The sequence below is a fragment of the Heterodontus francisci genome, chromosome 3 (genome assembly GCF_036365525.1).
Source record: "Heterodontus francisci isolate sHetFra1 chromosome 3, sHetFra1.hap1, whole genome shotgun sequence".
Taxonomy (NCBI): domain Eukaryota; kingdom Metazoa; phylum Chordata; class Chondrichthyes; order Heterodontiformes; family Heterodontidae; genus Heterodontus; species Heterodontus francisci.
Window position 1 is genome coordinate 176,323,589 of NC_090373.1, and position 26,091 is coordinate 176,349,679.

General features: G+C 45.4%; 1 protein-coding gene across 2 annotated transcripts in view; it reads right to left on the minus strand.

Annotated features, from left to right (window-relative positions):
• Positions 1-26,091, minus strand: part of slc4a1ap (solute carrier family 4 member 1 adaptor protein) — a 203,912-nt gene that overhangs the window by 76,186 nt on the left and 101,635 nt on the right. For both annotated transcript variants that reach the window (XM_068027773.1, XM_068027774.1), the window contains one exon: positions 4,878-5,067. In XM_068027773.1, coding sequence (XP_067883874.1) covers positions 4,878-5,067 — 190 coding nt within the window. The remainder of the gene's footprint in view (positions 1-4,877; positions 5,068-26,091) is intronic.

The following is a 26,091-nucleotide window of genomic DNA, read 5'->3' on the forward strand; positions in this document are numbered from 1 at the left end:
TGGAACACCACTGGTTACACATCTCCATTTTGAGAAAGTCCCTTCCACTGCTACTCTCTGTCTCCTGTTGCCCAGCCAGTTCTTTATCCATCCAGCTAATACACCGTGGACCCCATGCGCCTTCACTTTCTCCATCAGCCTACCATGGGGAACCTTATCAAACGCCTAACTGAAGTCCATGTATATGACATCTACAGCCCTTCCCTCATCAATCAACTTTGTCACTTTTTTAAAATTAGAATTAGAACATTACAGCGCAGTACAGGCCCTTCGGCCCTCGATGTTGCGCCGACCTGTGAAACCATCTGACCTACACTATTCCATTTTCATCCATATGTCTATCCAATGACCACTTAAATGCCCTTAAAGTTGGCGAGTCTACTACTGTTGCAGGCAGGGCGTTCCACGCCCCTACTACTCTCTGCGTAAAGAAACTACCTCTGACATCTGTCCTATATCTTTCACCCCTCAACTTAAAGCTATGTCCCCTCGTGTTTGCCATCATCATCCGAGGAAAAAGACTCTCACTATCCACCCCATCTAACCGTCTGATTATCTTGTATGTCTCTATTAAATCACCTCTCCTCCTCCTTCTCTCTAACGAAAACAACCCCAAGTCCCTCAGCCTTTCCTCGTAAGACCTTCCTTCCATACCAGGCAACATACTAGTAAATCTCCTCTGCACCCTTTCCAAAGCTTCCACATCCTTCCTATAATGCGGTGACCAGAACTGCACGCAATACTCAAGGTGCGGCCTCACCAGAGTTTTGTACAGCTGCATCATGACCTCGTGGCTCCGAAACTCGATCCCCCTACTAATAAAAGCTAACACACCATACGCCTTCTTAACAGCCCTATTAACCTGGGTAGCTACTTTCAGGGATTTATGTACCTGGACACCAAGATCTCTCTGCTCATCTACACTACCAAGAATCTTCCCATTAGCCCAGTACTCTGCATTGCTGTTACTCCTTCCAAAGTGAATCACCTCACACTTTTCCGCATTAAACTCCATTTGCCATCTCTCAGCCCAGCTCTGCAGCCTATCTATGTCCCTCTGTACCCCACAACACCCTTCGACACTATCCACAACTCCACCGACCTTCGTGTCATCCGCAAAGTTACTAACCCACCCTTCTACACCCTCTTCCAGGTCATTTATAAAAATGACAAACAGCAGTGGCCCCAAAACAGAACCTTGCGGTACACCACTAGTAACTAAAATCCAGGATGAACATTTGCCATCAACCACCACCCTCTGTCTTCTTTCAGCTAGCCAATTTCTGATCCAAAGCTCTAAATCACCTTCAATCCCATACTTCCGTATTTTCTGCAATAGCCTACCATGGGGAAACTTATCAAACGCCTTACTGAAATCCATATACACCACATCCACGGCTTTACCCTCATCCACCTGTTTGGTCACCTTCTCGAAAAACTCAATAAGGTTTGTGAGGCACGACCTACCTTTCACAAAACCGTGCTGACTATCGCAAATGAACTTATTCTTTTCAAGATGATTATAAATCCTATCTCTTATAACCTTTTCCAACATTTTACCCACAACCGAAGTAAGGCTCACAGGTCTATAATTACCAGGGCTGTCTCTACTCCCCTTCTTGAACAAGGGGACAACATTTGCTATCCTCCAGTCTTCCGGCACTACTCCTGTCGACAATGACGACATAAAGATCAACAACAACGGCTCTGCAATCTCCTCCCTGGCTTCCCAGAGAATCCTAGGATAAATCCCATCTGGCCCAAGGGACTTATCTATTTTCACTCTTTCCAAAATTGCTAACACCTCCTCCTTGTGATCTCAATCCCATCTAGCCTAGTAGGCTGTATCTCAGTAATCTCCTCGGCAACATTTTCTTTCTCTACTGTAAATACTGACGAAAAATATTCATTTAACGCTTCCCCTATCTCCTCTGATTCCGCACACAACTTCCCACTACTATCCTTGATTGGCCCTGTTCTAACTCTTATCATTCTTTTATTCCTGATATACCTATAGAAAGCCTTTGGGCTTAGGGTATATCCTCAAAGAATTCTATTAAGTTGATAAGACATGACCTTCCCTGCACAAAACCATGTTGCCTATCACTGATAAGCCCATTTTCTTCCAAATGTATCTTCTCCAGCAGCTTCCCTACCACTGACGTCAGGCTCACCGGTCTATAATTACCTGGATTATCCCTGCTACCCTTCTTAAACAAGGGGACAACATTAGCAATTCTCCAGTCCTCCGGGACCTCACCCGTGTTTAAGGATGCTGCAAAGATATCTGTTAAGGCCCCAGCTATTTCCTCTCTCGCTTCCCACAGTAACCTGGGATAGATCCCATTCGGACCTGGGGACTTGTCCACCTTAATGCCTTTTAGAATACCCAACACTTCCTCCCTCCTTATGCCGACTTGACCTAGAGTAATCAAACATCTGTCCCTAACCTCAACATCCGTCATGTCCCTCTCCTCGGTGAATACCAATACAGAACCTCCTTCCTTGTCCTGCCTATGTCGTTGGTACCTACATGGTCCACGGCGATTGGATCCTCTCCCTCCCACTGCAGGTTCCTTTCCAGCCCTGAGCAGATGTCCTGAACCCTGGCACCAGGCAGTTAACACAGTTGTCTGGACTCTCGCTCTTTGCTGCAGAGAACAGCGTCAATCCCCCTCAATATACTTTCCCCTACTACCACTACTTTCCTTTTTGCTCCCCCCACTTTAATGGCTTCCTGTACCACGGTGCCAGGATCAGTCTACTCATCCACACTACAGCCCTTGCTCTTGTCTGTACAAGCTGCAAGAACCTCAAACTTGCTGCTCAACTGCAAGGGCTGAGGCTCCTCCACTCCGACCTTCTCGATCCCCTTACCTGCCCGACTTGCAGTCACACCCTACTGTCCCTAGCCACTGACCAAAACAGATGACTCTATCCTATGGGGTGTGACTGCCTTCCGGAACAAAGTGTCCAGGTAACTGCCTCCCTCCCTGATGCATCACAGTATCCGCAGCTCAGCCTCCAGCTCAATGACTCTGAGCTGAAGCTCCTCAAGCCATAGATTGCCGTGGCATCCAAGAGCTCCCACATACTGCAGTTGTGACACATCACCTGTCACCAAGTTACTTCCCTTAACTCCACTAAAAAAAACAAGTAGTGTGGTTAATATCTTTAAAAACTCCCAATCTCCGTTCTCAATTAAAATTGATCCAATTCCCTTTTAATGATGGATTTGACACTGATTCAACTGCCTTCTCTGGGGCTCAGATTCAGATGCCCACTCTTCTGTCGGAAAAGTTTTCTTTCATCTGTAACTTTCTCCAGATTTCTAATTTTGTGTTTTTGCTTTCTAACCTTTTGCTCATTCTCAATGCTAAAGATCTTTTGCTTACTTTAACTTCATTGTAACCTTTTATTACTTTCAAGACTTGCATCAAGTCTTCTTTAAGTCTTTTCTCCAGCAAAAATAAGTTTGGTCGCTTTAGCATTTCTTGGTGATTTAGTTCCCTAATACACGGATGACTGAGATTTTTGCCTTTTGGACTTCTAATTATGCACCAAATAGCAAATATTAAAATCAGTGTTTTGATTAATCTGTATCGCTCTCAAAGGGCAGATACCAATAGATCATGCAGTTCTGTCTCTGATGTAAAAAATGGACTCAGACATGAAATAGGTCAGCCTCAGCCAGCTCAGTGGTCTACATGACTTTCGAATGGAATGCATCCAGGAGAAAAGATTGGGTATTTCTGTACCACCAGCACTGATTGACAATATTCCATCCCAGATTACTGGTGAATTACTCCAGTAAAGCACTCAGATTGTTGATGGTGACAGGTAGGATTTTCAGTTTTTAGATTTCAAGTTTTCCACCAGTTTTTTCCAGCCATTTATATCACTTCTGGATCTAGTATATATTAGATGCAATTAAAACAGATGATAACCCTACTTAGATCTCCTTGGATAGTCCCAATGGTACCTTGCATATACAGTAAGTCCTTCAAAAATGTTTCAATAGCCTGACTTGATTGTCAGATTTTTTTTACTCTCTATTCCTTTTTAAATTCTTTCATGGATATGGGCATTGCTGGCAAGGTCAACATTTGTTACCCATCCTAACTACATAAAGTCTCAAGAAATTTAAATACATTCAGAGACACTACAAATGTTATAATATCAGTCGAAAAAAATGTGTTCAATGGCAATTTTCCTGTCTTACATACACCTTACTCTTATGATCACTTTTGAAGGTTATCATAATTCCTCTTATTGTTTCATTCCCCTTAGAAAGTACAAACCTCTAAAACCCAAGCTTGAAGCTGCTTAATCACTAATTCAGTGATGTTGTATCCTATAGGTTTTGGCTCCTCACCTTGTACTTCTGCAATTTAAGAAAATAAGTTATGCAGCTAAATGGTTGTAACTACAAAGTTTGCAGCTTGTACAGAGTAGAACTGGGTTGGCAACACCCAATCAGGTGCAAAATTTCAGTTCCTTAGCTTGGCGATCACATTTAGGGCAAACAAATGCCGAAGATGCTTGGAAGAGTAGGAATGTGCAAGAGGTTTATGCTAGAGGTATTGGAGCTACTGCAACTGGACAACAGCAATAATGTGTCAATCCCATGGTATAACCAGGGACAAATCTTCAAATGTTGCTTCTCCTACTGGGGGAACCCACTCCCAAACTGCAAATAATTGAATGGTGAAACAGGCTCGAGGGAGCTAAATGGCTTCCTATTTCCTTGGGACAACTAGGGATTGCCAGTGCTCCCACATCCAGTGAACAAACATCATCTCTCTGCTGATCTAACCATGTGCAGAATGAATGACGCCATTGCAGCAGTTAGGCTCAGGGTTGCTCATTTGACTTACTCCATTTTTAGCTCTGGTAGACCCACTGGCGTCACTATCTTTATTAGCTTCTGCAGCTTTTGCTGCTCCTTTTTCAGCTCGAAGGACTTGATGTGCAACTTCTTACGAGTGACATTATCTACAGTTGCGCCTGTTCGGATTTTGGTCATGAAAGCATCCAGCGAATCTTCTCCTGGGGCCTGCAAGCAATCTGTGATGGAAATGTCACCACAGAGTAAGCACAGATTAAGTCTATATTCACAAATTGATTATCACCTGAATGTATAAACTGAGCATCAAACTTCATGCCTCGCATTTCAACTGTACTGGCTGTCCATTTGTTTTTACTTACCCCGTAATTTCTGCTGGGATACTGCAACATATCACAGGATAGATAAAAGTAACGAAGCCCATTTGATCTTTTATAGTTCATCCATCCAAAAAGAATCTAAAATCTGCAGGCCCCCTCTTCCGGAGATTTTGCCTTCAGAACCCTTCCCAGAAGTTCATTCCACATGGCGATTACGCATTGCAAAGAACTTCTGGATCCAAGACACATCTACCATATCACTGTATTCCTGAATCACTTCTCTCTGTAGGAACATGCTGGATACATTCTTGTATTTTGAAGTTTTTTTCACAAAGCACGATCAACATGGGAACTCTTAAAATTGTACTTTACTGCTTTGAAGCCATGCATTCCTTTCCTACAGTTACTATCGTATATGGTAACTTCATACTCCTTTTCCAAAACTCTTTCTTCCCACTTTCAGCAAACTGAATAATGGAAATAGAGAATGTTACAATACAGAAAATGCCATTCAACCCATCCTGCTGGTGCTGGCTCTCTGAAATTGCTATCCATTTAGCTCCATTTCCCTACCTTCACAAATTTTGTTCAAATATTTATCCACTTCCATTTTAAAAGCTATTGCAAATTCTGCTTCCACTAGTGTTTCTGGTACAGCATTCTATGCCTTCACAACACTGTTTATTTGGCGATGATCTTAAATTTATGCTTTCTGGTTGCTCAAAGGTAATTAAGGATGGGCAATAAATGCTGGCCTAGCCAGCAATGTCCACATCCCATGAACGAATAAGAAAAAAAATCTAGAACCAAGGGCCACAGTTTCATAATAAGGGGTCTTTGGAGAGGAGAAGAAATTTCTTCTCTCAGAGGGCTGTTAATCTTTGGAATTCTCTTTCCCAGACAGCAGTGGAGGCTGTGTCATTGAACATATTCAAGACTGAGTAAGACAGATTTTGATCTGCAAGGGAGTCAGGGGTTACAGGGGGGGTGGTGGGGTGGTGCAGGCAGGAAAGTGGAGTTAAGGCTACAATCAAATCAGCCACGATCTTATTGAATAGTGGAGCAGGCTTGAGGGGCCAAATGCCCTACTCCTGCTCCTGCATCTTATGTACCAAATTCATCCACCAGTGGAAATAATTTGTCCTTTTCCACATCATAAAAATATTTTAATTTTATAAACTTTCAGATCCTTCTTATCTTTGTTCTAATAAAAAAGAGCCGTAATTTCTCTAGTTTTGCCTCATAACTCATACCTGGTACTGGTTTAGTGAATCTCTTCTGTATGCCCTCCATGTCCTAGGGATCTTTGCTAAAATAAATGGGTGTGTGGTTAATCAAAAAAGGCAGGGTTTAGTGCGCTAAATATCCTATTCCTGGTATGATATACCAACTGCAATCTATCCAATGATCTGAACAGGTTTAGCAACCCCTCTTTGCTTCTGTTCTCCATACCACTATTTATAAAACCCAAGATCCTATATGTTTTTTGAAAGGTGTTATCAGTTTGCCCCCTTTGTAAAGGTCTGTACATCTGACCACCACCATCGCCGACACCCCCGATTACTGAGTGTATATCCATTCTCTTATTCAGCCCCCAAGGTCTATCACTTTATCTTTCTCCACAACTTTTTTGTTACCTATCTGATGCGAAAACATAAAAATCCAATATACTTCAAAAGTATAAAGTCTCGCATTCCCTAACACAGCAACCATTTAGAAAAAAAAACAGGAAAAAGATATTTGACCCAACAAATCTTGACTTTTCTGATTGATCACAACCCCATTTATCTACTTTTAATCATATCCCTCAATCCTCTCTCTTCCTGGACAAGCATCCAGTTACCTCTTGAATCAAGTTCCAGCACCTGCCTCAAATCTTTCCCTCGTCTTTTTATATCGATTCCTTTCCCGTTTAATTATTGCGCACGTTTATCGCTCTTAGAGTGAAAGAGATCTTTCCTTCTTACTCCCAGATTCCTAATTTCTGCAACACAATGAGTAATTTGCTCAATCACCGACAAGGTGGGGTCCTGTGCCGTTTCAAAGCACCCATTACCAGACTGCACTGTGAATCTGTCCTAATGCAGAGCAATTGCAAACATCAAGTCAACCTCTCGTAGCCTCACGTCACAGATCTCAGAAAAATGCAACTGAGCAGATCTCGTGCGCATTCAAAGGAAATAGCTGCCGTGTATTAAATAGAAGCTATGGAGTGGAATCTTTTTTTTTATTCATTCATGGGATGTGGGCGTCGCTGGCTATGCCAGCATTTATTGCCCATCCATAATTGCCCTTGAGAAGTTGGTGGTGAGCTGCCTTCTTGAACCGCTGCAGTCCGTGTGAGGTAGGTACACCCACAGTGCTGTTAGGAAGGGAGTTCCAGGATTGTGACCCAGCGACAGTGAAGGAACAGCGATATAGTTCCAAGTCAGGATGGTGTGTGACTTGGATGGGAACTTGCAGGTGGCGATGTTCCCATGCATCTGCTGCTCTTGTCCTTCGAGGTGGTAGAGGTCGCGAGTTTGGAAGGTGCTGTCTAAGGAGCCTTGGTGCGTTGCTGCAGTGCATCTTATAGATGGTACACACTGCTGCCACTGTGCGTCGGTGGTGGAGGGAGTGAATGTTCGTGGTTGGTGTGCCAATCAAGCGGACTGCTTCGTCCTGGATGGTGTCGAGCTTCTTGAATGTTGTTGGAGCGGCACCCATCCAGGCAAGTGGAGAGTATTCCATCACACTCCTGACTTGTGCCTTGTGGACAGGCTTTGGGGAGTCAGGAGGTGAGTTACTCGCCTCAGGATTCCTAGCCTCTGACCTGCTCTTGTAGCCACGGTATTTACATGGCTACTCCAGTTCAGTTTCTGGTCAATGGTAGCCCGTAGGATGTTAATAGTGGGGGATTCAACAATGGTAATGCCATTGAATGTTAAGGGGAAATGGTTAGATTCTCTTTTGTTGGAGATGGTCATTGTCTGGCACTTGTGTGGCACGAATGTTACTTGCCACTTATCAGCCCAAGCCTGGATATTGTCCAGGTCTTGCTGCATTTCTACACGGACTCTTTCAGTATTTGAGTCGTCGCGAATGGTGCTGAACATTGTGCAATCATCAGCGAACATCCCCACTTCTGATCTTCTGATTGAAGGAAGGTTATTGATGAAGCAGCTGAAGATTGTTGGACCTCGGACACTACACTGAAAAACTCCTGCAGTGATGTCCTGGAGCTCAGATGATTGACCACAATCACAAACATGGACAAAAGAGCTGAACTCAAGAGGTGAGGTGAGAGTGACTGCCCTTGACAACCACAGCCATCTTCCTTTGCACTAGGTATGACACCAACCAGCAGAGAATTTTCCCCGATTCCCATTGACTCCAGTTTTGCTCCTTGATGCCATACTCTGACAAATGCTGCCTTGATGTCAAGGGTAGTCACTCTCACCTCACCTCTTGAGTTCAGCTCTTTTGTCCATGTATGAACCAAGGCTGTAATGAGGTCAGGTGCTGAGTGGCCCTGTCGGAACCCAAACTGAGCATCACTGAGCAGGTTATTGCTAAGCAGGTGCTGCTTGATGGCACTGTTGATGACACCGTCCATCACTTTGCTGATGATTGAGAGTAGACTGATGGGGCGGTAATTAGCCGGGTTGGACTTGTTCTGCTTTTTGTGTACAGGACAGATCTGGGCAATTTTCCACATTGCCGGGTAGATGCCAGTGTTGTAGCTGTACTGGAACAGCTTGGCTTGGGGTGCGGCAAGTTCTGGAGCACAGGTCTTCAGTACTATTGCCGGAATATTGTCAGGACCCATAGCCTTTGCAGTATCCAGTGTTCTCAGTCGTTTCTTGATACCACGCGGAGTGAATCGAATTGACTGAAGACTGGCATTTGTGATACTGGGGACTTCAGGAGGGGGCCGAGATGGATCATCAACTCAGCACTTCTGGCTGAAGATTGTTGCAAATGCTTCTGCCTTATATTTCACACTGATGTGCTGGGTTTCCTTCATCATTGAGGATGGGGATATTTGTGGAGCCACCTCCTCCAGTTAGTTGTTTAATTGTCCACCACCATTCACGACTGGATGTGGCAGGACTGCAGAGCTTAGATCTGATCCGTTGGTTATGGGATCACTTAGCTCTGTCTATTGCATGCTGCTTACGCAGTTTGGCATGCACGTAGTCCTGGGTTGTAGCTTCACCAGGTTGACACCTCATTTTGAGGTATGCCTGGTGCTGCTTCCGGCATGCCCTCCTGCACTCTTTATTGAACCAGGATTAGTCTCCTGGCTTGATGGTAATGGTAGAGTGGGGGATATGCTGGGCCATGAGGTTACAGATTGAGGTTCAGTACAGTTCTGCTGCTGCTGATGGCCCACAGCGCCTCATGGCTGCCCAGTTTTGCATTGCTAGATCTGTTCGAAATCTATCCCATTTAGCACAGTGATAGTGCCACACAACACGATGGATGGTATCCTCAATGTGAAGGCGGGACTTCGTCGCCACAAGGATTGTGCGGTGGTCACTCCTACCAATACAGTCATGGATAGGTGCATCTGTGGCAGGCAGATTGCTGAGGACAAGGTCAAGTATGTTCCTCCACCACAGTCCCAGTCTAGCAGCTATATCCTTTCGTACTCAGTCAGCTCGGTCAGTAGTGGTGCTACTGAGCCACTCTTGGTGATGGACATTGAAGTCCCCCACCCAGAGCACATTTTGTGCCCTTGCCACCCTCAGTGCTTCCTCCAAGTGGTGTTCAACATGGAGGAATACGGACTCATCAGCCGAGGGAGGGTGGTAGGTGGTAATCAGTAGGAGGTTACCTTGCCCATGTTTGACCTGACGCCATGAGACTTCATGGGGTCCGGAGTCGATGTTGAGGACGCCCAGGGCAACTCCCTCCCTACTGTATACCACTGTGCCATCACCTCTGCATCAGGGATGGTGATGGCAGTGTCTGGAACATTGTCTGTCAGGTATGATTCCGCGAGTATGACTATGTCAGCTGTCTCTGGGACAGCTCTCCCAACTTTGGCACAAGCCCCCAGACGTTAGTAAGGAGGACTTTGCAGGGTCGACAGGCCTGGGTTTACCGTTGTCGTTTCTGCTGCCTAGGTCGATGCTGGGTGGTCTGTCCAGTTTCATTCCTTTTTATTGACTTCGTAGTGGTTAGGTGCAACTGAGTGGCTTGCTAGGCCATTTCAGAGGGTATGCAAGAGTTAACCACATTGCTGTGGGTCTGGAGTCACATGTAGGCCAGACCAGGTAAGGACAGCAGATTTCCTTCCCTAAAGGACATTAGTGAACCAGATGGGTTTTTACAACAATCGACAATGGTTTCATGGCCATCATTAGACTAGCTTTTTAATTCCAGATTTATTAACTGAATTCAAATTCCACCTTCTGCTGTGGCGGGATTTGAACCCATGTCCCCAGATCAATACCCTGGGGCGATGCGTTACTAGTCCAGTGACAATACCACTACGCCACCGCCTTCCCTCGCCTTTCTGTAACACTTCTCCATTAGGAGACATTGCCTTTCACCTACTGATCATGGAGGGATGTGGGGTGGAGGGTGAAGAAAACAGAAAGAGAGAGAGAGAATTGGTATTGAGATTTATCACCATGCAGTTCCTGACTATAAGAGGAGCTTAGGTAACAAATCGCCTGGAAACTCAATCAATAAGAAGATGCATGGCAACCTCTAGAAAGCACAACCAAGGGCAGATTTAAACTTGGAATTTTTACTTTCGAGCAGAACTTCATCTGCATTTCATTTAGACGCACAATGCACTATTTTATACGAGAGGCAGTTTGTCAGAATGAGTTTTGTGGCCCACTGCAGAATCTTAATGAAGTCATGTAAAAATTCAAATAATTAAAGTCTGCTACATTCAAACTGGAAATCTTTTCACATCTGTTAAAATGTCTTTCCATATGGTTTTTAAAGGTTCCCTCATTTCAAGAATAAAAGAAATCAATAGTATCCTTACAAATCAAATGCTGCCGTCAGTGTTATGACCAGTGTACAGGAGTGTGGAGCTGAAACTATGTGAAGAAGCACATTTCACCTCATTCTAATAGCCTGTTGGCAGGTTGTCACTCGGCATATCTCCTGGTAGATGGTTGACCTCTGGCAGTACCCATTCTACCCCTTCCTGATCCCTGTATTATTCTATGTGAGCTCCCTTACCTAAGTGGCTAATTTTCAGGTGTGAACCTTGACAATGAGTGTCAGCAGACCTTTTGTTCACAGGTAGCATCACAGCTAGGCCTACTACCATCACCCAGCAAGTACACACTTTCCAGAAGAAATCACAACTGATTTGCATAATGCCTAGTGATACGCTGGCTAAGATCAGCTAACTCAGCACAGGTTTTTGCCCGTTTTGCTCTGTAGGGCTTAGCACTGCATCAAGTGTTACATTTAGCCAACATGTCAGGACGCATTTATGGTAATCCAGTTGACCGCAACAGTACCTAGCAGCGCAATAACTCAGGAGAATGTTTCCCATGTAGGATCAGATTTACTGGGAAACCTGTGCCTGAAACAGAGAATGGAAAACACTGGAAATCACCAAAACAGATATTGTGCATCAGCGTGTGTTTTAAACTGGGGGCTATTATAAGAGATTTTGATTAGGAAACCTAAGAACACGAGAAAGTCGAGAGAGGGGAAGTGAGACATTTTGCCCATCAACACTAACACCCAGAGTTTATTTTACCTCCTCACTAACATGAAGTTCCTTCCCTTACATCCTTGAAAAATCACAAGCAGTGCTGTTAATATCTTTATAGGTGATATATCAGCGGATATGAAGCAGAGGTGGGTAAATGGAGTTGAGTTACAGATGAGCCATGATCGAAGCCAACGGTGGAAAAGGCTCGAGGCCTACTCCTGATCTGATGGGCTGGATTTTAAGGCGGGCGTCGGGACCCAAACATTGGGCCCATATGGGAATCCTGAGGCCACCCATATCCTCAACACGTCCACTGGTGCAATCTTCTGGGAGGTGACCTCTTAACTGGACACTGCAGGCCTAGAGAGCTGGGAGCGATGTCAAACCAGTAGCCCCACCAGGAGAGGTGGGCACTGCCGAGGTAGGCAGGTGAGCTGCCTGCATTGGAGTGATAACTTAAAAGGACTGAAGCCGGTAGGGCCATCGGGTTGGAGGAGAAACCACTTCATTGGACAATTCACGGTCAAGGCTGTGGCATTCCAGACCCGCCACCCTGCCATTGGGACATGGAGCTTCTGGGTCAAACAGTCCCCTGGCCTGTGGCTGGGAGGCTGCCTTGATTGAGCTGGTGGCCTCTGCACACAGCAGGGGCTGTTTCAATGTTGGTAACATACGTGGGGCCTTAAATAGATTAATTAGCTGCCCACTTCTGTGGAGCAGGCAGCCGACCTGGTCACCAGCTGGCTTCCGAGAAAGTCTCCCGGAGGCAGGAACATGTTGGGGAGCTGTTCCAATGCATATCCCCCCTTATTTACCCAGCATCCCCCACCCCCCTCCCCCCCACCTCCAACCCCCATCTCCACGGGGCTGGGAAAATTCAGCCATATGTTTCTATATGGTCCAAATGTCCAGGGCCACAAGATTCAAAGATGAAAATAATCATCAAATAAGAAATAAGTACAAATGGGACTGACTTGCCTGCTCACCACAATCTGGATTGCCAGGACATTGGGACCACTTGGTCCATGGGCTGCTTTTCATATACCGTTGCCTTAAGGTTTGCAAGCACCTGCTCACTCTTCTCCGACACTGTCTTTGAACCCTATCTAATGCAGCTACACGTTACATCCAGTTTTAGCTTGGGCAATTAAAAAAAAAATTCTTGCATATCTATCAGATAAATAAAATGGGAATAGGATAATAAACTGAGTCTTAAATCGACACGATCTTTCCTGCTCAAATTAGGATAGAAAAGAAAGTTTTGCAATTTGGTGTTGAGGAAATCTCACCATAAAAATACTTCTAAAAAGAAATACCGATTAGCATCCTTTGGTCTTCAATTCTGTTCTGTGTTTGCTCTGATCAATATTCCTTCGTCACAACAAAATACGAGAATAGATTAATGATGTTTGTGTGACCTTGCTGAGCGCAAATTGGCTGCCTCGTTTCTCTGAATTACAATAGTGTCTACATTTTAAAACTAATGTGAAGCACTTTGAGACATCCTGAAAGCAACAAAGGTGCTATATAAACGCGAAACAAAAACAAGAAATGCTGGATTCACTCAGCAGGTCTGGCAGCATCTGTGGAAAGAGAAGCAGAGTTAACATTTCGGGTCAGTGACCCTTCTTCGGAACTGTGTTCCGAAGAAGGGTCACTGACCCGAAACGTTAACTCTGCTTCTCTTTCCACAGATGCTGCCAGACCTGCTGAGTGAATCCAGCATTTCTTGTTTTTGTTTCAGATTTCCAGCATCCGCAGTATTTTGCTTCTATATAAACGCGAGTTCTTTCTTTGTGGTTTTGTCAATATAGTTAAATAAAAAAGTTAAATAAAAAAGAATAAAGTGCCTTTTCATATCCTCAGGATTTCGCCAAGTGTTTCACCGTCAATGAATTACCTCTGAAATGTAAACTTTTAAGATTTAGGCAAAAGTGGTGGCCTATCTGTACACAGCAAGGTCTCAAACAGCATTTAGGCTGCTTTTGAGACCTCGTCAGCAGACGTGGTCTCTTCAGACTACTAGAAAAGATCGGATGTCCACCAAAGCTACTAAGTATCATCACCTCATTCCATGACAATATGAAAGGCACAATTCAACATGGTGGCTCCTCATCAGAGCCCTTTCCTATCCTGAGTGGTGTGAAACAGGGCTGTGTTCTCGCACCCACACTTTTTGGGATTTTCTTCTCCCTGCTGCTTTCACATGCGTTCAAATCCTCTGAAGAAGAAATTTTCCTCCACACAAGATCAGGGGGCAGGTTGTTCAACCTTGCCCGTCTAAGAGCGAAGTCCAAAGTACGGAAAGTCCTCATCAGAGAACTCCTCTTTGCTGACGATGCTGCTTTAACATCTCACACTGAAGAGTGCCTGCAGAGTCTCATCGACAGGTTTGCGTCTGCCTGCAATGAATTTGGCCTAACCATCAGTCTCAAGAAAACGAACATCATGGGGCAGGACGTCAGAAATGCTCCATCCATCAATATTGGCGACCACGCTCTGGAAGTGGTTCAAGAGTTCACCTACCTAGGCTCAACTATCACCAGTAACCTGTCTCTAGATGCAGAAATCAACAAGCGCATGGGTAAGGCTTCCACTGCTATGTCCAGACTGGCCAAGAGAGTGTGGGAAATGGCACACTGACACGGAACACAAAAGTCCGAGTGTATCAGGCCTGTGTCCTCAGTACCTTGCTCTACGGCAGCGAGGCCTGGACAACGTATGCCAGCCAAGAGCGACGTCTCAATTCATTCCATCTTCGCTGCCTTCGGAGAATACTTGGCATCAGGTGGCAGGACTATATCTCCAACACAGAAGTCCTTGAAGCGGCCAACACCCCCAGCTTATACACACTACTGAGTCAGCGGCGCTTGAGATGGCTTGGCCATGTGAGCCGCATGGAAGATGGCAGGATCCCCAAAGACACATTGTACAGCGAGCTCGCCACTGGTATCAGACCCACCGGCCGTCCATGTCTCCGCTATAAAGACGTCTGCAAACGCGACATGAAATCATGTGACATTGATCACAAGTCGTGGGAGTCAGTTGCCAGCATTCGCCAGAGCTGGCGGGCAGCCATAAAGACAGGGCTAAATTGTGGCGAGTCGAAGAGACTTAGTAGTTGGCAGGAAAAAAGACAGAGGCGCAAGGGGAGAGCCAACTGTGCAACAGCCCCGACAAACAAATTTCTCTGCAGCACCTGTGGAAGAGCCTGTCACTCCAGAATTGGCCTTTATAGCCACTCCAGGCGCTGCTTCACAAACCACTGACCACCTCCAGGCGCATATCCATTGTCTCTCGAGATAAGGAGGCCCAAAGAAGGTGCCATTGTTGAGGGAAGAATATTGGCCAAGATACTGCAAGAAAATTCTGCTCTTCTTAGAAAAAGGGCCATAGGATTTGTTACATCCACTTAAGGCCCATTTGCCTGTGTAATATATTGTCTGAAGGATGGTATCTCTACGAATGCAGTACTCCCTTAGCACTCCACCAAACAGTTTGACTTAGAATCACTTGTGCACACAATGACATAATCTGAGGAAAATTTGATTTAAAAACAAAACTTCCCAGCCTTCAATTTTAACAAATCTCAGCAGTTTTACAATTGGCTTGTAGAGGGTTGTGTGATACTGCACTTTGGGAATTGTGGGCACCGTCTTGCACAATATCTAGGCAGCTATGCAGGCTGACTATGAAAGTTGGATCATCATTAGTGCACAGACAGACATAAAGTTAGAAATTATTCAGCATTAGCTGTTTATATTCAGCTGTCTCACTGTCAGACGAACAGTAACATTCTTCTCCCTCAACTAATACCACCAAAATTAGATTAAATCGTTATTCATCTGCTTATTGTGTGTAGGACCTTGGCTGTGTACAAAACGGCTGCAGCTTTTACTCACAATGTAATTCTTTCTATGCAAAGCACTTTGGGACATTTGAGGGATGTGGTAAGACAGGACATAAATACAAGTTAATTGGTTCCTCATCATTAGTGAAAGTCATCAGCCATCTAAAATGGACAGAACAAAGCACAATACTAAAAATCTTTCCTAATAGCTTGATGCTTTTCTTCCCTCCAAGGGACTACTACTTGCTGGAGTACAGCTCCACAGGTGCTAGCTGCCAACTGGTGCCCAGCCAACTGGATGCTCTTCATGGACGAGTCTCAACAGTGAGTATCTGCAGGTTTCTTTTTCAGCTGAAGGGTGGGGGGGTCATCACAGCCAATCCTGATTATGCCCTCAAACAACATCCTTGCGTTTGCACTCTTCTGTTAACCCTTGCTGATTTTCCTCCAAGCAGTCCAGGATCTCGTTGTTTGAGAGACTTGCAAACAATTCAGTCAGTGTGGGACCACCAGCAACCTGACTTCCCCTGAGCTCTGCTAGACCTACACAATTCTGTGGACCCATTTCACTGTAGCAGATTACTGAAGCTAGGATTTAGTGTTGTTTTCTTTGTTCCCTTGCTCTTCAGTGAGAAAATAAAAATTCTATTAGGATACTGAGACCATGTCAGCATCCACACCTTCAGTATAAGAATCACCTGACAACTCTCAAGTGCAGTCCAAGTGACATTTGGATTTGGAATGTTGCAGTATTTCTGAGATCAGCATTCAAGCAAGTCATTACTTGAGACTTGGCCTGGGACAGAATACGAGTAGCACTGTATTCAAGTTGCAGAATGGTAGCTCCAAGGTCTAGTCAGAGTGACTATATGCATGGTAGGGTGGCAGTATCATATCTAGATCAGATTTACAAAAAAGCAATGCATGCAGTACAAGAATACATAAACTTAAGAAACAAAATATTTGTACTTTTGTAGCACAATTCCGAACACAGGTCTTTCCCAAAGTACTTTATGGCCAATGAAGTTTCTTTGAGGTGTGGTCAATGTCATCATGTAGCAAACACAGCAGCCAATTTGTCCATAGCAAGGTACCGCAAATAGCAATGTGATAATGATCAGAAAGTAGTCTCACTGATGTTGGTTGAAGGATAAATATTGGACGGGAGACCAAGGAGGCGGTGGCACAGTGGTATTGTCGCTGAACTAGTAACCCAGAGACCCAGGGTATTGCTCTGGGGACATGGGTTCGAATCCCACCACAGCAGAAGGTGGAATTAGAATTCAATTAATAAATCTGGAATTCAAAGCTAGTCTAATGATGGCCATGAAACCATTGTCGATTGTTGTAAAAACCCATCTGTTTCACTAATGTCCTTTAGGAAAGGAAATCTGCTGTCCTTACCGGGTCTGGCCTACATGTGACTCCAGACCCACAGCAATGTGGTTGACTCTTACATGACCTCTGAAATGGCCTAGCAAGTCACTCAGTTGTATCTAACCGCTAGGAAGTCAATAAAAAGGAATGAAACTGGACAGACCACCCAGCATCGACCTAGGCTTGTGCCAAAGTTGGGAGAGCTGTCCCACAGACTGGTCAAGCAACAGCCTGACATAGTCATACCCAAAGAATCATACCTTACAGACAATGTCCCAAACAGTGCCATCACTAGCCCTGGGTATGTCCTGTCCCACTGGCAGGACAGATCCAGCAGAGGTGGCAGCACAGTGGTATACAGTAGGGAGAGAGTTGCCCTGGGAGTCCTCAACATCGACTCCGGACTCCATGAAGTCTCATGGTATCAAGTCAAACATGGGCAAAGAAACCTCCTGCTAATTACCACCTACCACCCTCCCTCAGCTGATGAGTCAGTACTCCTCCATGTTGAACACCACTTGGACGAAGCAATGAAGGTGGCAAGGGCACAGAATGTACTCTGGGTGGGGGACTTCAGTGCCCATCACCAAGAGTGGCTCGGTAGCGCCACTACTGACTGAGCTGGCCGAGTACGAAAGGACATAGCTGTTGGACTGGCTCTGCAGCAGGTGGTGAGGGAACCAACAAGAGGGAAAAACATACTTGATATCGTCCTCAGCAATCTGCCTGCCACAGATGTATCTATCCATGACAGTATTGGTAGGAGTGACCACCGCACAGTCCTTGTGGAGACGAAGCCCCGCCTTCACACTGAGGATACCGTCCTTCGTGTTGTGTGGCACTATCACCGTGCTAAATGGGATAGATTTCGAACAGATCTAGCAATGTAAAACTGGGCATCCAAGAGGCGCTGTGGGCCATCAGCAGCAGCAGAATTGTACTGAACCACAATCAAAAATCTCATGGCCCGGCATATCCCCCACTCTACCATTACCATCAAGCCAGGAGACAAATCCTGAGTGCAGGAGGGCATGCCACGAGCAGCACCAGACATACCTCAAAATGAGGTGTCAACCTGGTGAAGCTACAACCCAGGACTACTTGCGTGCCAAACTGCGTAAGCAGCATGCAACAGAGCTAAGTGATCCCATAACGAACGGATCAGATCTAAGCTCTGCAGTCCTGCCACATCCAGCCGTGAATGGTGGTGGGCTATTAAACAACAAACTGGAGGAGGTGGCTCCACAAATATCCCCATCCTCAATGATGGGGGAGCCCAGCACATCAGTGTGAAAGATAAGGCTGAAGCATTTGCAACAATCTTCAGCCAGAAGTGCCAAGTTGATGATCCATCTCAGCCTCCTCCTGAAGTCCCCAACATCACAGATGCCCGACTTCAGCCAATTCGATTCACACTGAGTGATATCAAGAAATGACTGAAAGCACTGGATACTGCAAAGGCTGTGGGCCCTGACAATATTCTGGCAGTAGTACTGAATACCTGTGCTCCAGAACTTGCCGCGCCCCTAGCCAAGCTATTCCAGTACAGCCAAAACACTGGCATCTACCCGGCAATGTAGAAAATGGCCCAGGTATGTCCTGTACGCAAAAAGCAGGACAAGTCCAACCCGGGCATTTACTGCCTCATCAGTCTACTCTCAATCATCAGTGAAGTGATGGAAGGTGTCATCAACAGTGCCATCAAGCGGCACTTGCTTAGCAATAACCTGCTCAGTGACGCTCAGTCTGGGATCCGCCAGAGCCACCCAGCTCCTGACCTCATTACAGCTTTGGTTCAAACATGGACAAAAGAGCTGAACTCAAGAGGTGAGGTGAGAGTGACTGCCCTTGACATCAAGGCAGCATTTGACCGAGCATGGCATCAAGGAGCCCTAGCAAAACTGAAGCCAATATGAATCAGGTGGAAAACTCTCCGCTGGTTGGAGTCCTACCCAACGTAAAGGAAGATGGTTGTGGTTGTTGGAGGTCAATCATCTGAGCTCCAGGACATCACTGCAGGAGTTCCTCAGGGTAGTGTCCTAGGCGCAACCATCTTCAGCTGCTTCATCAATGACCTTCCTTCAATTATAAGGTCAGAAATGGGGGTGTTCAGCACCATTCGCGACTCCTCAGATACTGAAGCAGTCTGTGTAGAAATGCAGCAAGACCTGAACAATATCCAGGCTGTGGCAAGTAACATTCGTGCCACACTAGTGCCAGGCAATGACCATCTCCAACAAGAGAAAATCTAACCATCTCCCCATGACATTCAATGGCATTGCCATCGCTGAATCCACCACCATCAATATCCTAGGGGCTACCACTGACCAGAAACTGAACTGGAGTAGCCATATAAATACCGTGGCTACAAGAGCAAGTCAGAGGCTAGGAATCCTGAGGTGAGTAACTCATCTCCTGACTGCCCAAAGTCTGTCCACCATCTACAGCGCTCAAATCAGGAGTGTGATGGAATACTCTCCACTTGCCTGGATGGGTGCAGCTCCAACAACACTCAAGAAACCCAACACCATCCACGACAAAGCAGCCTGCTTGAATGTCACCCCATCTACAAATATTCACTCCCTCCACCACTGATGCACAGTGGCAGCAGTGTGTACCATCTACAAGATGCACAGCAGCAATGCACCAAGGCTCCTTAGAAAGCACCTTTCAAAACCATGACCTCTACCAACTAGAAGGACAAGGGCAGCAATTGCATGGGAATACCACCACCTGCAAGTTCCCCTCCAAGTCACTTGGAACTATATCGCCGTTCCTTCACTGTCGCTGGGTCAAAATCCTGGAACTCCCTTCCTAACAGCACTGTGGGCGTACCTATTTCCCATGGACTGCAGCGGTTCAAGAAGGCAGCTCACCACCACCTTCTCAAGGGCAATTAGGGATGGGCAATAAATGCTGGTCTAGACAAACACGCTCACATTCCATGAATGAATAAAAAACTCCTTCCTCCAAATATTGCCATGGGATCTGCCACACACACTGGAACTGTAATGATACAACAATCGTGGACCAACTCTGAAGAGTTATGAAAAATGGACTTTGTCTTTAAAAAATGAACTTTGTCTTTAAAAAATGAACTTTTATTTTAAAAAGTAAACAATGGCCGCCAAAGAAAAAGACCTTTTGTGTATTCAAACTGACAAAGGACAAATCTTCAAAGCTAAGAGGTGTCAAGTGAACCTATCCTACACCTATCCTAAAACATTCCAGAATTGAATGTCTTCTTCTGTACCAAAGGAGGTGTGAAGGAGCCATATCCTCGACCATTTTGCGATCACCATGGAGAAGAAACCAGTGCATCTCCTAAGAGGAGGTGAGAGATAACAGCTTTACCTTTAAAAAGACAACCAGAGATACAAATAGAGAAAGAAGCGACAACCTAACAGATTGTGTTCTGGCCAAGCCAGAAAAAACACGTGCCGTACTGCAGAATACGGCATCTTCATTGTACAGCAGTGAGAGCTAGAAGTAACCCACTATCTTCAATTGAACATTCAATCAAGAGAGAAAACTATACTCATCTCAGGAGTGCATCCCTTGAGAACTTGATTTCCAAGAGAATTCAACAGGTTTATCATAACCTTTCTCCCATCTTCCTATTTCCCTTCTCTATCTGTTGCTTCTTTTGTGCGTGTGCGTGCTAGCGAATGTGCGAGTGGATATGGTTGTGACAATTCCAGGATAAGGCGTATTGATCAATAAACAATTGATTTTCTGTTTTTTAAAACCGACAAGAAAACCTGTCGCGGTTTGCTTATTTGAAAAATAAAATACCAAGGGGCTAAATTCTAATACAAATACACTTGCTGCGGTCAGGTGGGAGTTGAATGTGGGAACCACCCACATCACACCATGTGATCGTAATAGACTTTTATGTGCACTTGCGAGGTCAGATGGGGCTTCAGTTTTACATCTCAGCTGAAAATGGCACCTCCGACAATGTAGTACTCGCTCAGTACAACACTGGAGTGTCAGCATATATTTTTATGCTCAAATCTCTGGATTGGGAGTTGAACCCATGTCACGATCCTGTGTTTTTTTCCCCTCAATATTGTAGTGCGCCTTTAAGGCTGCAAAAGATCAGTACATCTTTAAGGCAGAAAGCTCTGGAGACTGTAAGCCAAAGTGCATTCTGGTTGCCAGGCAACAACCATAGAGAGGGAGAACAGGCCTTCAACGTATCCATTTTGACTTTGAAACTGGCTAGCAGAGACACACAGTTGACAGCTGTTCCAGCAAATGAAGGAAGGAGAGCTCTCTGAGAGACAATTTAAATTGAAGAAAGAGAACCTGATTTATCATTCTCTCTCTAAAAAGCTTCAAGCCAAATTAATTCCTTTAAGAAATAACAAATTATTGATTTGCTGTGTTCATCGCTGGAAAAAAGTAGCGTTTGATACTACAACTGCCGAACTGAACTGTTGAACCCCTATTCTGGAAGGACCCTTTTCTCATCGGACCTTGGAAGACTGCAAGTGAACTTGGACTGTGTTGAATTAGAAGACTGTTCGTTGGAAGCATAATCTGCAAAGACTTTATTTTTTTTTCTATTTTTCAGTCAGCTAATTAAAAAACAAACTACTGTTGGTTTGAGTATATGTATGCGAATGCGGGAGTTAGATTTTAAAATAAATTATAAGGTCTTTAGATATTGGTTTATCTTAGCAGTGTTTAAAATTTTAGTTTTCTGTAATGAATAATTAATTTGTTGATATCTAAAGATACCTGGTTTGGTTCGCTTCATTCGGGGGTTACTAGATTGTTTCAATTCGTCTGCTTTCTTTGATTTGGAAAGCTTAAAGATATATGATGCGTCCTGTGGAGCGACGGGACTGAACTGAGTGCGTTGCTCCCACCGCAATCAGAATCATATATTTTGATTGGAGGCTTTGCCCTGACCGTTCGCAACACCCACAATATAAGAACATAAGAAACAGGAGCAGGAGTAGGTCACATGGCCTCTTGACACTGTTCCAGCATTTCATAAGATCATGGCTGATCCTCAACTCTACTTTCCCGCCCAATCCCCTTATCCCTTGGTTCCCTTCGATGCTAAAAATCTTATTGACCTCAGCCTTGAATGTACTCAATGTCTGAACATACATAGCCTTCTGGGGTAGAGAATTTCAAAGATAAACAATCCTCTGAGTGAAGAAATTTCTCCTCATCTCCTCTAAATTGGCCTCCCCTTACCCTGAGACTATGCCCCTTAGTTCCAGACTCTCTATCAAAGGAGGAAACAGCCTCTCAGCCTGTCAAGCCTTCTCAGAATCTTATATGTTTCAATGATATCACTTTTCACTTTTCTAAACTCCAGACAGTATAGGACCATTCTACTCGATACCTATCCGTAGGACAACCGTCTCAGCCCAGGAATCAATCTAGAGAACCTTTGATGCACCCACTCTAAGGTAATAATACCCTTTCTTAGAGACCAAAACTGTACACAGTACTCCAGGTGTAGTCTCATTAAATTTTCTACAATTGCAGCAAGATTTCCTTATTCTTGTACTCCAACCCCCTTGCAATAAAGACCAACATACCATGGACTTGAGCGCTAAAATTAAGGCTGACACTCCAGTGCAGTACTGAGGGAGTGCTGCACTGTCGGAGGTGCCATCTTTCAGATGACACATTAAACCAACGCCCCGTCTGCCTGTTCGGGTGGATATAAAAGATAGCATGGCACCATTGTGAAGAGCGGGGGAATTATCCCCAGTGTCCTGGCCAACATTTATCCCTCAAACACCACCACAAAAACAGATTATCTGGTCACTTCCGGGAGCGGAGAGCAGTCGAACCTCTTCCAGCGCGCCGGAGTTTTGAAAAAAAAAGCCAACAGTGACATCAGGGGGGAGCTGCAAGCTGATTGGTTGGTGAGTAGCAGCTGCTAGAAGATCTTAAAAAAAAAATAAGGGGAAAGTTTTTTTTGTTGAAAAAAAAAAACCTCCGGTGATAAGGTGAGTACCACTGAAGTGTTTTTTTTAAGGACTTTAGATTGGAGTGGGTAGAACAAAGCCCCAAGTGTAATTAGTATTTTTTAATTAAGGAAGTAACTGATTAATCGAAGGGTATGTTATGGCAGGAGAACTCAGCCCCGTGATATGCTCCTCCTGCGCTATGAGGGAAATCAGGGACACTGGTGTCCCTGACGACCATGTGTGCAGGAAGTTAATCCATCTGCAGCTACTGGCGACCCACTTTACGGAGCTGGAGCTGCGGGTGTATTCACTCTGGAGCATTCGTGATGCTGAGGACGTTTAGTGAGGTGGTCACACCACAGGTAATGGCTGCACAGGCAGAAAAGAGATGGGTGACCACCTAACGGAGTAGTAGGCGTAGGCAGGTAGTGCAGGAGTCCCCTGTGGCCATCCACTCTCAAACAGATAAACCGCTTTGGATACTGTTGGGGGGGGGGGGGGGGGGGAATGATCTCCCAGGGGAAAGCAGCAACAGCCAAGTTCGTGGCACCACGGAGGGCTCTGCTGCACAGCAGGGCAGGAAAAGGGTTGGAAGAGCTATAGTGATAGGGGATTCTATCGTAAGGGGTGCAGATAGGCGTTTCTGTGGCCACAAACGAGACTCCAAGATGGTATGTTGCCTCCCAGGTGATGGGTCAAGGATGTCTCGGAGTGGCTGCAGGACATTCTGAAAGGGGAGGGTGAGCAGCCAGAGGTCGTGGTCCATATTGGTACAAACGACATAGGCAGGAAGAGAGATGAGGTCCTGCAAAGTGAATATAGGGAGTTAGGCAGAAGGTTAAAAAGCAGGACCTCTGGGGTTGTAATCTCAGGATTACTTCCTGTGCCACGTGCTAGTGAGGGTCGGAACAGGAGGAGAAGGAAAATGAATGCGTGGCTGAAGAGCTGGTGTAGGCGGGAGGGCTTCAGCTACTTGGATCATTGGGATCTCTTCTGGTGCAGAGGTGACCTGTATAAGGAGGACGAGTTGCATCTAAACTGGAAGGGGATCAATATCCTTGCGGGGAGGGTTTAAACTAGCCTTGCAGGGGCATGGGAGCCAAAGTAGTAGTCTCTCCGATGAGATCATTGAGGCAAATATAGAGGTTAAAGCAAGCAAATCCAGTAGACAGGCTGGGCAAGGGGCAGGATGGGGAGCGTGGAAGGTCTGATAGGTTAAACTGCATTTACTTTAATGCAAGAAGCCTTACAGGTAAGACAGATGAACTCAGAGCATGGATCAGTACATGGGATTGTGATATCATAGCTATTTCGGAAACGTGGTCGAGGGATGGGCAGGACTGGCAGCTCAATATTCCGGGGTACCGATCCTTCCGGTGTGACACAGGTGGAGGTAAGAGAGGAGGGGGAGTTGCACTATTAATTAGGGAGGACATCACGGCAGTACCTAGAGAGGATATCCTAGGGGGAATGTCCAGCGAGGCCATATCGGTAGAACTTAGAAATAAGAAAGGGGTGATCACTTTGATGGGATTATACTATAGGCCCCCCAATAGTCAGAGGGAAGTAGAGGAGCATATATGTAGGGAAATCACAGATAGCTGTAGGAATTATAGGGTTGTAATGGTAGGTGATTTTAACTTCTCTAAAATTGACTGGGACTGCCTTAGTGCTAAGGGATCAGATAGGGAAGAATTTAAGTGTGTCCAGGATAGTTTTCTGAAGCAGTATGTGGATGGCCCTACTAGATAAGGGGCTACACTCGACCTCCTCTTAGGAAACGAGGATGGGCAGGTGGTTGATGTGTCAGTGGGGTTACCATAACTCTATTAGCTTCACGATAGTTATGGAAAAGGATAGGACTGGTCCTCAAGTTGAAGTCCTAAATTGGGGGAAGGCTAATTTCGATGGCATCAGACAGGAACTCTCAAAAGTTGAATGGGAGAGACCGTTTAGAGGTAAAGGGACGTCTGGCAAGTGGGAGGCTTTTAAAAGTGAGATAGGAAGAGTTCAGGACTGGCATGTTCCTGTTAGATTGAAGGACAAGGCTGGCAAGTTTAGGGAACCTTGGTTGACGAGGGATATTGAGGGTCTGGTCAGTACAAAGGAGGAGGCATATGTCAGGTATATGCAGCTGGGATTAAGCGAATCCCTCGAGGAGTAGAGGGGATGTAGGACTACATTTAAGAAGGAAATTAGGAGGGCAAAAAGGGGCCATGAGATTTCCCTGGTAGATAAGATAAAGGAGAATCCTAAAAGATTCTATAAATATATTGAGAGTAAAAGGGTAGCTAGGGAGAGAGTAAGTCCCCTTAAGGATCAGTGTGGTAATCTGTGTGTGGAGACAAGGGAAATGGGCGAGGTCTTAAATGAATATTTCTAGTCAGTATTTACCGTGGAGAAGGTCATGGAAGCTACTGAGTTCAAGGGAGGGAACAGCGATATCCTGGAGCATATCAACATTAGGAGGTGGTGTTGGAGGTTTTGAAGCGCATTAAGGTGCATAAATCCCCAGGGACTGACCAGGTGTATTCTAGGATGCTATGGGAAGCAAGGGAGGAGATTTCTGGGGCCCTGGCAGATATTTTTGTATCATCGTTAGCCACGGGTGAGGTACCAGAAGACTGGAGGATAGCTAATGTTGTGCCTTTATTTAAGAAGGGCAGCAGGGATAAGCCAGGGAACTACTGGCCAGTGAGCCTTACATCAGTGGTGGGAAAGTTATTGGAAGGGATTCTGAGAGACAGGGTTTATATGCATTTGGAAAGGCATGGTCTGATTAGGGATAGTCAGCATGGCTTTGTGCATGGGAAATCATGTCTCACAAATTTGATTGAGTTTTCGAGGAGGTAACCAAGAGGATTGATGAGGGCAGGGCGATGGACATTGTCTACATGAACTTTAGCATAGCCTTTGACAAGGTCCCGCACGGTAGGCTGGTCCAGAAGGTTCGAACACATGGGATCCAGGGTCAGCTAGCAAATTGGATACAAAATTGGCTTGGTGATAGGAGGCAGAGGGTGGTAGTGGAGGGTTGTTTTTCAGATTGGAGGCCGGTGACCAGTGGTGTGCCACAGGGA